This window comes from Arachis ipaensis, chromosome B6 (genome assembly GCF_059453495.1).
Source record: "Arachis ipaensis isolate K30076 ecotype BB chromosome B6, ASM5945349v1, whole genome shotgun sequence".
Lineage (NCBI taxonomy): Eukaryota > Viridiplantae > Streptophyta > Magnoliopsida > Fabales > Fabaceae > Arachis > Arachis ipaensis.
The window spans coordinates 144173954-144186729 of NC_142441.1; the positions used below are offsets into that span (position 1 = coordinate 144173954).

Consider the following 12776-nt stretch of genomic DNA (forward strand, 5'->3'; position numbering starts at 1 on the left):
ATATCAATTTCTATAATAATTTTTTGCATAAAAAATAACATTTTCTTTTTTATGAGATGTTTAAATAATATTTTTTTTATTTCTAAAATATGCATTCTTCTCATCTGCAAGAGTTAAATGACATACATTTTAATTTATTTGACTAAAATACTTTTCAATAATTATTTTTATATATCGATTAATGATAATTATTTGGTTATTCAAGAAAAGCAATAATATATAATATATAATATAAAACTATTATTATTGTAATAAATTTTAATTTTTAATATTTTAACTTGTTATAAAAATATTTAATTTAAATTTTTTATATATTTCATGATTAACAATAAAATATAAAAAATAAATAAAATTAATTATACTAACAGTAATATATTTTACTTATTTTTGATATATTATTATTAATCATGAAATATATAAAAAAATTTTAATTGAATGTTTTTTTAAAAAGGTAAAATATTTTATATTATGTAATAATAGTAATAATAGTAATAATAATAATAATAATAATAATAATAATAATAATGATGATATGAAATATATATTTATTGTTAAAGTAATGAAATTTATTTATTTTAAATATTTTATTATTAATCATAAAATATATAAAAAATTATAAATTAAATATTTTTATAATACGTTAAATATTAAAAATAAATTAATTTTGTTACATTAATAATAGATATATATTTTATATTATTAATACTAATATATATAATTATAATATATTATTAAAGAGTATTTTAGTCTAATAGATTAAAATGTATGTTATTTAATTCTTATAAAATAATTATATATTTTAAAAATAATAATAATAAAAAAAGTCATTTAAAAGAAAAAGTGTCATTTTTTTTTTCTAAGTCTGTTGAAAATGCTACACAAAAATTTTTATATATAGGAGTTACTTAAATAAAGATGTCAAAAATATCTTTTTATAAAATTATTTTATATAAAGTACATTTTAAATAAAAATAATACTTTTATAGTATATCAAAATATAATCCTACAATTTTCATCATATAAGGATCAACAAAAATTTATTTTACATGAAGGAGTATCCATCCGTGTATATATATATATATTAAGAGTGACAGTTCGAAGTAGAATCCGTACAATTCATTCCAACTATCAAAGGTCATTACTTAACCCAAGAAATCATGGAGGTTGTGCTTGACAAAGGTGGCAGCCATGATGATGATCATAGCCTCCCAAAGGTGCGGATCTTAGCCGTGAAGACTGTGGCACCGGTCAAGGAAACTCAGCCACGGCTAGCTCAAAAAGTGTTGTTAGCCAGTAACGACCATGATAGCATTGTTGGAGGGTGCTACCAAGTAGTGTTCTACTATAATAACGATAATGGTGAGGAGAGTGGTTGGTCTTTTTATGGTTGGATTGTGGAGTCACTGTGCATGGCCCTAGTGGACTACCCTATACTCGCTGCCAGGCTCCTGGAAAGAGACACGGGACTCGAAATTGTGTCTATTGATTCTGGCTTTCGATTATTGTCGGCACAGTGTCAATGGACCTTGTCACAATTTCTTGATCTGAATGAGAGACACAATGATAATGAGACTGAGCTTGTCTACTGGAAGGAAATTGATGAGACACTTCCTCAGTTCTCACCCTTGTGCTCCGTTCAGGCAAGTACTATTATTTCTTCTACATGTACTTCACTTTACTTTTCGTTTAATGAATTACTGGTGCATTTACCCATAGCATAAGTTTAACCACCTAAACGTCTTTTTTTTAAATGTTTTCATGTTATGTTTTAATTGGTTTCTGTATAATTTATTTGGTATTCCTCATCATATATTATTAAATTATTCAAAAGATTTTCTATCCAAAAATAATAAAAAACATTTAATTTAGACTAAAATAAAAAAGGTAATAGATTTAAAAGATTATTTACATAAAAAATATATCACATTTATCAAAAAAAAAATATATATATATATAAAACAAGCTCTTAAAATTTTTATAAATAAAAATATAATTAATTTTTATTCGTATAATATATAAAATAATTATTATATTATTATTATATTATAGATTAAAATTTACTAATTTAAATTTTGTTTTTATTTTTAATATAAGCATTAAAAATAAATAAATTTTTTATAACAAGATGTAATCTAACAATATATATATATATATATATATATATATATATATAATATTAATTAATTTTTAAAAAAATTCTGAAAAGATAATTTTTTTAATAAAGTATTATTAAAAAATTAACATTATAAAAACTAATTTCAACCAATATGATATAATAGGTTATTAAATATATTTAATACAAAACACATTGAATATAAATTTTTATTGAGTTTAAAATTTAAATAACTTTTAATTGAATTTCGAATATTTTTATTTTAAAGTGTTAGAATATTTTAACATCATTTTTTTCGTATCTTTTTAATTGAGTCTTTGATTTTTTAAATTATAAACCTTATTTATAATTAAGAGTAAATGTTTTAACACCACCAATTAGTCACACATATAAAAATACAAGAACAATTCTATTGTCATAATTATAATCTAACTTTATAAGCAATACAATACAATGAAATTATATATAAGTAATATATCTAAATTTTATCTACATCTATAATCACATTTCATAAATAATATAATTAAATTATATTTATGTTTATAATTAAAATATAAATAAAAATACAAAAAATTATCAGGATAGTTAATTTTTTTCGTTCATAAATTATACAGAAACCAATTAAAACACAACATGAAAACATCTTTAAAAAAAGATGTTTTAAGCATCTTTATCTGAGTGGCCTCCATGTGAATAATAAGGTTTTAAGGGGACACAATCATATCTTTTGTAGTTAGTGGAGGCAGAGGAGTGTAAACACATTAAATCCATTACTAAGTTTATTCATTTAACAACAACAACAATAAAGCTTTGTCCCACTAAGTGGGGTCGGCTACATGAGTCAAACGATGCTATTGTGTTCTGTCATGTGTCATGTCTACAGAGAGACCATTTACATATAGATCTCGTTTGACCACCTCATGGATGGTCTTCTTAGGTCTTCCTCTGTCTTTCGTCCCTTATCCATCTTCCATCTCATCCACCCTCTTGACTGGATGTTCTATCGGTCTTCTTCTCACATGTCTAAACCACCTAAGACGCGATTCAACCATCTTTTCCACAATGGGTGCTACTCCAACTCTCTCCCTTATATCTTCATTCCTTATTTTATCTAATCGCGTATGACCACTCATCCATCTCAACATCTTCATCTCTACCACACTCAGCTTATGTTCGTGCTCTCATTTAGCCGCCCAACACTCCGTACCATAAAGCATAGCCGGTCTTATAGCGGTGCGATAGAATTTACCTTTAAGTTTTAAAGGCACTTTTTTGTCGCATATAAACTAGATGCACTCCATCATTTTGACCACCCTGCTTGGATCCTATGATTTACATCCTGCTCAATCTCTTCATTTAAATTGGCGAATTTTTCCTTCTAAAATTAGGTTGGTTTAAATTTTGAGTTAAATAAATACGTTATATTTAATATATTTTTTTTGTATTTATTAAAACAACACTTTTTTGTTAATATTCTTTATCAGAAAGATTTTTTTAAAAGACAAATACAAAATAAACATATCATCCCATTTAATTTGTTGAATTGATCATAAACGATTTGAACTGAAAATTTATGGCCATAAACAAAACATTCACTCAATTTATATAACCTGGGGATATAGATAAATTGAATCTAGATAGATCGTACTAGTCCATTAACAGCTTTAGTGAGTATGACTATTCGATAAGCCCTTAAATGCATATTTGCATATGAGGCCGTATAAAAAAAGTTGCTTATTCGAGTTGTTCAAATAATATTATTTTTTCCATCGACATCAGTTAATTTTTTTAATTTTAATTTTAAATTTTAATCCAAAATTCTAATATTAAATCCTAAATTCCTAAAAAATAAAGCAAAAAAATAATTTAATAATGAGAAAATGGATTAATTTCGACTATTTAAAAATTAACTCTCTGTACTTTTTATATTATTATAATTTTGTGTAAGTCTGACTTACCATTTTTCTTTCCTCGTTCATTTTTCAGCCAACTGAAATTCAAAGTTAACATCACATATCATGAAATTCAAATGTTTTGAATATTTTATTGAAAGTGATATTTTTTCCCCACTCACTGTCTTAGGTGACTAAGTTTGAATGTGGAGGGTACTCAATTGGCATTAGCTGCAGCCTCTTATTGACAGAGGTTTTGGCAGTTGACAACTTCCTCAAGAAATGGACAGAGATATACCAAGAAATGTTACCCCAAAATGGAGAAATTAAGAAATCCATATTTATCCACCCTTTGGTGAAAGATCATGAGGTTCTCCCCAGCCATGTAATCAGCCCCACATTCAGCAGAAAGCGAGCAGAAAGCATGATTTTCAAGATCACTTCCACCACTGATGTGATGATCATGAGTATCAATCAAGAAACATGGAGGGAGTTAGCCATGCTTTGTGTTAAAGACTTGGAACATAAACATAACATACAAATGGGTTCAAAATTTTCTTTCCTTGTGAAGAACGACTCATCCTCATCAAGTGGGGTCGTCACAATTGAAAGCTGCTCAAATAATGGTGGAAACAATGTTAAGAGTTTGGGTCTCAAATATCAAATCACCCTAGCAACGTGGAACGAGTTTGGATTGTACGATGTAGCATTTTGTGAAGGAAACAAACCTGTCCATGTTTCATGTTGGGTTGCATCATCAGTTCCTGAAGGACATGTTATGGCAATGCCACACCCAAGGGATAATTTATCTGCAGTGATTATAGTCACACCTCCAACTCCAAATTGACACGAGGATAATATCCATTTAAGCTTAGCTTGCAATAAATAAATCAAGTTAGCTTATGAGCTACTTGTGGATAGATTATTAACAAAAGCTTATGGATCGACCTTATATATAAGTATGGTTTAAATTAAGGGTTTGAACTTAATTATTTATATTAAATAAACCAAATGGAAGTGCTGTTGTATTTGATTTAATATCTATAGGTTGTGATTTGAGTCGATAAATATAATAATACATTATTATATATCTAAGTTAATATACTTTTTGGCGTTCTTTGAAAAAGTTTAAAAATAGTCCCTGGCTATCTTATTTTCAGTTTTCCAAAAAAGATTTTCAGCCTCAAGTTGAAGAGAAGAATTTGTTGTCTGCGCTCAACTGTTCTTGAGGAGATTTTTTTTATCATGCAACATTTTTGTCTTTTCCTTGTAGAATTTATCATTCTCATATACGACAACCATAAACTTATTGAGCTCATTGAATTGAAGGAGTCTCTTCCTACAGTCTTAGCATCAAAGTTAAAGAACTTGGTAGCCCAATAAATTCTATGCTCTAATTCCACTAGTAATAGTAAGTGAGAAAATCTGCCATACATAAATTGGTATGGTAATATATTAATGGGTGTCTTAAATGCCGTTTTATATGTCCAGAGAACATCATCTAATTTCTTGACCCACTCTTTCTTAAAGCTCCCACAGTCTTCTTTAGAATCCTTGAGTTCTCTATTAAAAACTTCCACTTGGTCACTTGTCTGAGAATTAAAAACTTCTCTATTAAAATATTCTTTATGTTTGATCCCATGTATTTGTGGAGAAGAACATCCAATTATTTGTTACAGAAGTAACTTCTTCCATTACTAATCAAGATTTTAGGAATACCAAACCTATTGAAAATGTTCTTCTTGAAAAATTGAAATACCACTTGAGCATTATTAGTGGACAATGGCGCTGCCTCCACCCATTTAGAAACATAGTCCACAACAACTAAGATGTAATTATTTGAATATGAGGGAGGAAAAGGTCCCATAAAATTAATTCTTCACACATCGAACAATTTCACCTCTAGAATGAAGTTTTGGGGCATTTCTGCTTCTTTGGGAAGTTTTCTAACCTTTGACATTATGGACAATTCTTTCGAAATTCCTCACAGCTAATGGCATAGTGCATCATGTTAATAGTCTTGGCATTGAGCTTCACTTTCTTTTTGTCTTCATCATTCCACTCCACTTCTTTTGGAACAACTTCACCTTGGCATTGGTCTTTGTTGGAACATCTAGGCTGTTTACGATTATCTTCCATACGTTGTAGGCTACGGACTGTATAAAGATCATCATCATTTCCTTCCAATAGGTGTAGTTTTTGCCATTGAAAGATGATGGTCTGTTATTGGATTGCCCTTCGTTAAGAGTGTAAGCAACCACATTTGCTCTTATATTGGCCATTTGGATCTTTTCTCTAAGTTGTTAGACTTGATGCTTCAAACATTAGCTCTTGATACCAATTGAAGGTTTTCAATCGCCTAGAGAAGGAAGTTTAGGGTCACCTTTTTAAGGTTTTAAAACTTGAACACCAAAATAGATTTGGCATCTACTGAGTCTATGATAGCGATTATGCAGGAGATAATTTATTTTCGTTTCATAATTAACGATATAAAAACAGGGTAGAGAAGAGAAGAGTATACGGTCATATATGTAACATCCTACCACACAGAGCCTTACGCTTAAGTTGTAAAGCAGAGGTGGCGAGGTATTACGACCTCTAAAAGTAAAATACGTATATAAATATAGTTGAAAGAAATCATATCTATGAGCCTTGAAGAAGAAGCTAAGCAAAAGCAAAAACAGAAAATCGTGTCACACTCGCATGGATAATCATAAAATAGATAGGTAATATCATAAGAAGGCAAAAAAAAAAAACATAATATACAGATTAGAGTTCCAAAACATAGATATCAAGTTCCAGACTCGACTTGCGAAGCTAAGGCTGGCCAGAGTATATATATATATATATATATATATACAACCTAAAATAAAACTCAAACTATAAAATAAACACATGTTTCTCCAAGTTAACCTCTGAGAGGGGCAAGTATAAAATACAAGATGGAGAATCTATATACAATAAACATAAATAAAATACAACCCTAAGTCCCCAGAGTTCTTCGCTTCTACAGAGTCTCCAGAATGCTCAGTGAGGTACCTCCTGACCTGCATCTGAAAAGCAACAATATGTATGGAATGAGAACTGGAGGTTCTCAGCATCGTAAAGGTGCCTGCATAGTTAATATAAAAGGTTCCAGAAAAGGCAGAGGCATTCCTAGAACTCCAACACACTCAGATTTTAGCTTAAAGATCCAACTAAACAAGAAATTAAGTAAGTTATCTAAAGTATTCAAGTTCTAAATCTAACTTTAACTTAACACTTCACTTTCTGTCTCCTCCAATCCTTCGAATCACTGGTGGAACAACCCCCTCACACCTCCACTAAAAAGGGTCTCTCAGAAAATATACGCATGCAATTTAACCAAAGAAATCACAGATAGAGGAGCAATTATAACAAGTAGAACAAGTAGCAGATAAGTAGAGTTAAGCAATTAAGTAAACCAAAATAATACACACTCAAGCAAAATATATAACTGCACATGATGTATGCATGTCCTATGGCTGATGAGCTCATTTGTCGATTATATAGCCAAACCCGACATGTCCGGTAGCTAATCCAAACACTGTCTCTCTGTTGCGCATTAATACCATTAGAGGGAATACGTGCCCTATCACTATTAGAGGGATTATGTGCCCTATCACCCTTACAACCAGAGAGAAAACACAGACATACTCATCATCAATCAACCATAATCATGTCTCGTTTATTATATTCATTCAATTTCATAATTCAAACTTAGTTTTCATCATTTTTCTTCCTCATCTGTTCCCGGAGCAAGTGTACAACGCCACTGCCTCTTACCCCGGGTCACATATCTCATTCATTTACAAACCATCATTTCCGCACTTTCTCAACCACAATTCATTACTTCAAACCTTATTATCACACCTTCCGTTTCGTTCATTAATAATTCATACTCAAAACACAATTCATTCTTTTCTAAATAAAGTAAACTCAAAACATAATCTTTTTCTTAATAATTCAAAATTAAATTATAAAATCCTTAAAAATCCAAATCTTTCTAAATAATCACTTCAAACGAAACTTCATATTTTCATAAAAATTTCGGTAACATCTCTTCTAAAACTTGAACTTTTGCCACCCCTTAATGGTTCCATCCACCAAACCAAACATCTCTCGGTGATTCAAATCATTTTCAGTATCAAATTATTTCAAAATTAAATCACACATTTCTCAACTAATCCGTTCAATTCAATTTCACAAACCCTTCATCAACCCTCAACACATCAACATTCATAATTATTTTATACTCATCAATGTCATAATCCAGCACATACAAATTAATTCATCCTTTATACACACATCATATACCATATACACAATCTATCAATAATTCATTCAATTCATTCTTATCTTAAAGTCTTTTAGCCTAAGTTTTCACGAGACATTAAACATTAACTACAAGAAACCAAAACCATACATTGACCGATTCCTCTCTAAACTCAGAATGCCTCAAAAACCTCTTTTTTTACAAACTCCAAGCTTCCAAACGTCAATTCCTCAAACTTAATCATCCAGATTTTATTTCAAACTGCCCAATTAAACTCCAAATCAATAAGAACAAAATCTAATTCACCCAATATCACTATAATCATCATAGGATTTACTAATTCAATAATTCACAAGGGTTTAACAGTTCCTTACCTTACCCACACATCAAATGAACAAAATCTAATAGTTTCCTCAAGCAAACTCAAGCCTAGAACATCAAAATCACATAATCTATCAAACTCAAAATTTTAAAATTCGAAATTAGTGAAGAGTGGTTGAGTAAAAACTTGCTAGATTCTTACTAAATTGATATGTGAGTTTTGTAGAGAATTTCGAGACGAAAGCGTGGTCGCTAACAGCTCATCAATCAGATCTCTGAATTGAAAGTTATGGACAATTGAAATTTTGGTGGTGAGGGTTAGGAATTTCAACGTCGTTCTTCACTCAAGAACGTGAATCCCCTTTCCTTGAGGGAGAAGTGGCTGAAGCCACTTATAAGAGTGTGAATGGGTTGGGCCTTCGGTTCAATTTGGGCCCAGTCCAACTGGTTTGGTTCATTCGGCCTAATTTTGGACTAATTTTTTTAAAATTAGTGTTAAAATTTATATTTTAATTATTTCTATCTCATTAAATTATAAAATTTAATTTTTTAATTTTTTAAATAATAATTAATTTATTGATTAATTATTTACTAATTACTCGAGGTTTACAATATATCCTGGTTTAACCACCTTATATAGTGTGGCATACATCTAGTATCTACTACAACTATGATAGAATTTTTACTATCTTTTTTAAAGATTAAATACACCAATTTTCTTGGATTCTTCCTAATCCTATCCAGGATGATTCAAGCTTCTAACTAAACTTATTTTGGTTAGGTTCACTCCCTACACTCTCAACACTAAGTGCTAACCCAACTTAGCAAGAAAATCTCTCATGCTCATGACACAAAACAGAAATACATCAAAATAGTTTGACATATTCAATGACCATTTTTTTTCAAGTTCAACTCTCTTTGCCATTTCTTTCATGTGGCCTTTTCATATATCTCACAAATTACATTTTACCATGAAAAATTAAAGAAAGATAAACTGAAAAAGTAAGATATTCAATGTAACTAAATGAAGGAGAAGAAATAAGATAACTTAAAAATTATGAGAAAACCATATTTAAGCCTCTTTTTATTTGTCTTTTGTCTTGGTAGAATGCTCCTTTAATATAGGTGCATTGCTTTCAAAACTTCAAAATTAACCAATAACAAAGATGCTATTAGAACCTCTGATTAGTATTTTCTCTCCTTGTCTACAATATTTTACTGATTACTCCTTTTATGGGGGGGGGGGGATAATACTTCCAAAGCTTAAAGCTGTCCTTGGTGACAACTTTGCAATAACAGCAGGATCATAATGTCTTTAAACTTCAAAGTACTTACTAGATCAACACATTTGATCCTTAAGTTTTGGCCCCAAAATACACTCTTTTCCCTTCATTTTATCTGAAAAATAAGAATTCCTTTTTCTTCTTCATTTTTGAAATGTTGCAGCATCTTAAAGTAGCTTTAAATAGCTATTTTGTTTGCACATTTTAATTGTTAGAGAATCATTAGAATCAATTTAGATTAATTAGTATCGTCTAGTATATCTGTATATTAATTGTAGGATTCTATGCCTTTATTGTTCTGATTCATTTATCACCTATAAATACCCATTGTATATTGTACCTTTCAACACAACTCAATAATACACTTTTCAGATTACTCTCTCAGTCTCTTATTTCTAACATGGTATCAGAGCTTAGTTTTCTTTTTTCAATGAATATAAGTATGCTTCAGATCTATATCAACTTTGCTACTATGATTAAAACTCAGTTTTCCAAGGTCATTAAGGTTTTCCGACGTGATAATGCTATGGAATATCGTGATTCCAAACTCTTATCCTTTCTTGCAGAACATGGTACTTTATCTGAGTTTTCTTGTCCTGGTACATCTCAACAAAATGGTAGAGCTGAATGCAAACACCGTCACATTCTTGACTCCGTCCGTGCAATGCTCCTTTCTTCTTCGTGTCCTGAGTGTACTTGGGGTGAAGCTGTTCTTACTGCTGTTCATGTTACCAATAGACTCCCTTCTTCTGTTCTTGGTAATGTTACTCCCTTTGAGCGTCTTTATCATACTTCCCCAGATTATAGTTCTCTTCGAGTTTTCGGTTGTGTATGTTTTGTTCTTCTTCAGCCTCATGAACATAGTAAACTTGAACATCGGACTCGTATGTGTTGTTTTCTTAGTTATGGCACTGAACATAAGGGTTATCGTTGTTGGGATCCTCTCTCTAAACGTATTCGTATATCTCGTCATGTTGTCTTCTGAAAGCACCACATGTTTTCTCGATTCTCATCCTTTGAGTCCATTCCTACTACTCAGTCATCTTTGTTTACTAACTCCAATGTTGATCTTTTTCCTAGTGATGATTCTACAGATTCTATCTTGAGTGACCCTCCACAGCCTCCTATTCTTCCGCCTTCTCCATCTCCCGATGATTCCAGACCGGACGATAATCCTGCTCCTACCGTCATGCCTCCTCCTCCCGCTCGTTCTTCTAGGGTAAGGAATTCACCTCCTCATCTTCTTGATTACCATTGCTTTTCTACTATTCTTCATCAACCTGAACCTAAGACATTCAAAGAAGCCTCCTCAAACCCAAATTGACAACAAGCAATGCAAGAAGAAATACAGGCACTTAAAAAAGTACACACTTGGGATCTGGTTGATCCTCCTTCTGATCAGAAAGTTGTGGACAGTAGATGGGTATATAAGATTAAGACTCGCTCTGATGGCTCTATTGACCGTTATAAGGCCCACTTGGTTGTTCAAGGTTGTACGCAAGAGTATGGTATTGATTATGAAGAGACTTTTGCCCCTGTCGCTCATTTTACGTCTGTTAGAGCTCTTCTTGCCATTGTCGCGGTTAAAAAATGGTCTCTCATTCAGATGGATGTGAAGAATGTATTTCTTAATGGGGATTTGAAAAAGAAAGTCTATATGAAACCACCTCCGAGATATCCTTGTCTTTCTAATAAAGTTTGTCTCCTTCGCAAGGCACTTTATGGACTTAAGCAAGCTCCTCATGAATGGTTTGACAAGTTCAGCACTACCATATGCAGTCTTGGTTTTACTTCTAGCCTTCATGAGAATGCGCTCTTCATTCGCAAAAGCGAACGTGGAGTTGTTCTTCTACTTTTGTATGTTGATGACATGATCATTACTGGGGATGATGTTGATGGTATCTCTGATCTCAAGGCCTCACTTCACCGTACCTTTGAGATGAAAGATCTTGGTTCTCTCAGCTATTTTCTTGGTCTCGAGGTCATCTCCACTGATGATGGCATCTATCTCTCTCAGGCTAAGTATGCTTCAGATCTTCTTGCTCGTGTTGGGATTACAGATAGTCGCACTGAGTCTACTCCTCTTGAGCCTAATGTTCGATTTACCCCTATGGATGGCACTGTTTTGGATAATCCGACTCTCTATCGACAGTTAGTTGGCGATCTCGTCTACTTGACTGTCACCCGACCAGATATCGCCTATCCGGTTCATGTACTTAGCCAGTTCTTGTCAACTCCTCGTACTACTCACTATGCGGCAGTTCATCGCATTCTTTGCTACATCAAAGGCACTCTATTTCATGGCCTTTATTTTTCTGTCCATTCCTCTTTGTCTCTTCAGGCTTACTCCGATGCTGATTGGGCTGGTGATCCCACTGATCGTCGTTCTACTACTGGTTACTGTTTGTTTCTTGGCGACGCTCTCATTTCTTGGCGTGCTAAGAAGCAAACATTCACTGCTCGCTCAAGCACAGAAGCTGAGTACCGTGTCCTCACTGACACCACTGCTGAAGTTATCTCGGTTCGTTGGCTTCTCGAAGATTTGGGTGCTCCTCAGTCGTCTCCTACTGATGTTTTTTGTGATAATCGCAGTACTATTCAGATCGCCCATAATGATGTGTTTTATGAACGCACCAAACACATTGAGATTGATTGTCACTTTGTTTGGCAACATATCCTTATTCATGCTGTTCGTCTCATTGCTGTTGGAACACTAGATCAGACTGCTGATATCTTCACGAAAGCTCATCACCCGACTCGTTTCCAGACTTTGTTATCCAAACTCAAGTTGGTATCCTTAGCTCCCACTTGAATTTGAGGGGGGATGTTAGAGAATCATTAGAATCAATTTAGATCAATTAGTATCGTCTAGT

At 32.0% G+C, this 12776-nt stretch overlaps 1 protein-coding gene across 1 annotated transcript; it reads left to right on the forward strand.

The window, feature by feature from the left end:
* Nucleotides 1-1077: 1077 nt before the first annotated feature.
* Nucleotides 1078-5093, forward strand: LOC107605165 (tetrahydroanabasine acetyltransferase). Its single transcript, XM_016306943.3, has 2 exons — nucleotides 1078-1640; nucleotides 4196-5093. Exons 1-2 carry the CDS (start codon nucleotides 1158-1160, stop codon nucleotides 4850-4852), a joined length of 1140 nt encoding a protein of 379 aa, XP_016162429.1. The 5' UTR covers nucleotides 1078-1157; the 3' UTR covers nucleotides 4853-5093.
* The last annotated feature ends 7683 nt before the right edge of the window (nucleotides 5094-12776 follow it).

Coding starts and splice junctions, on each gene's coding strand:
- LOC107605165 (XM_016306943.3), top strand. CDS start 1,158: ATGGAGGTTGTGCTTGACAAAGGTGGCAGCCATGATGATGATCATAGC. Junction 1,641..4,195: donor CACCCTTGTGCTCCGTTCAG/GCAAGTACTATT, acceptor TCACTGTCTTAG/GTGACTAAGTTTGAATGTGG.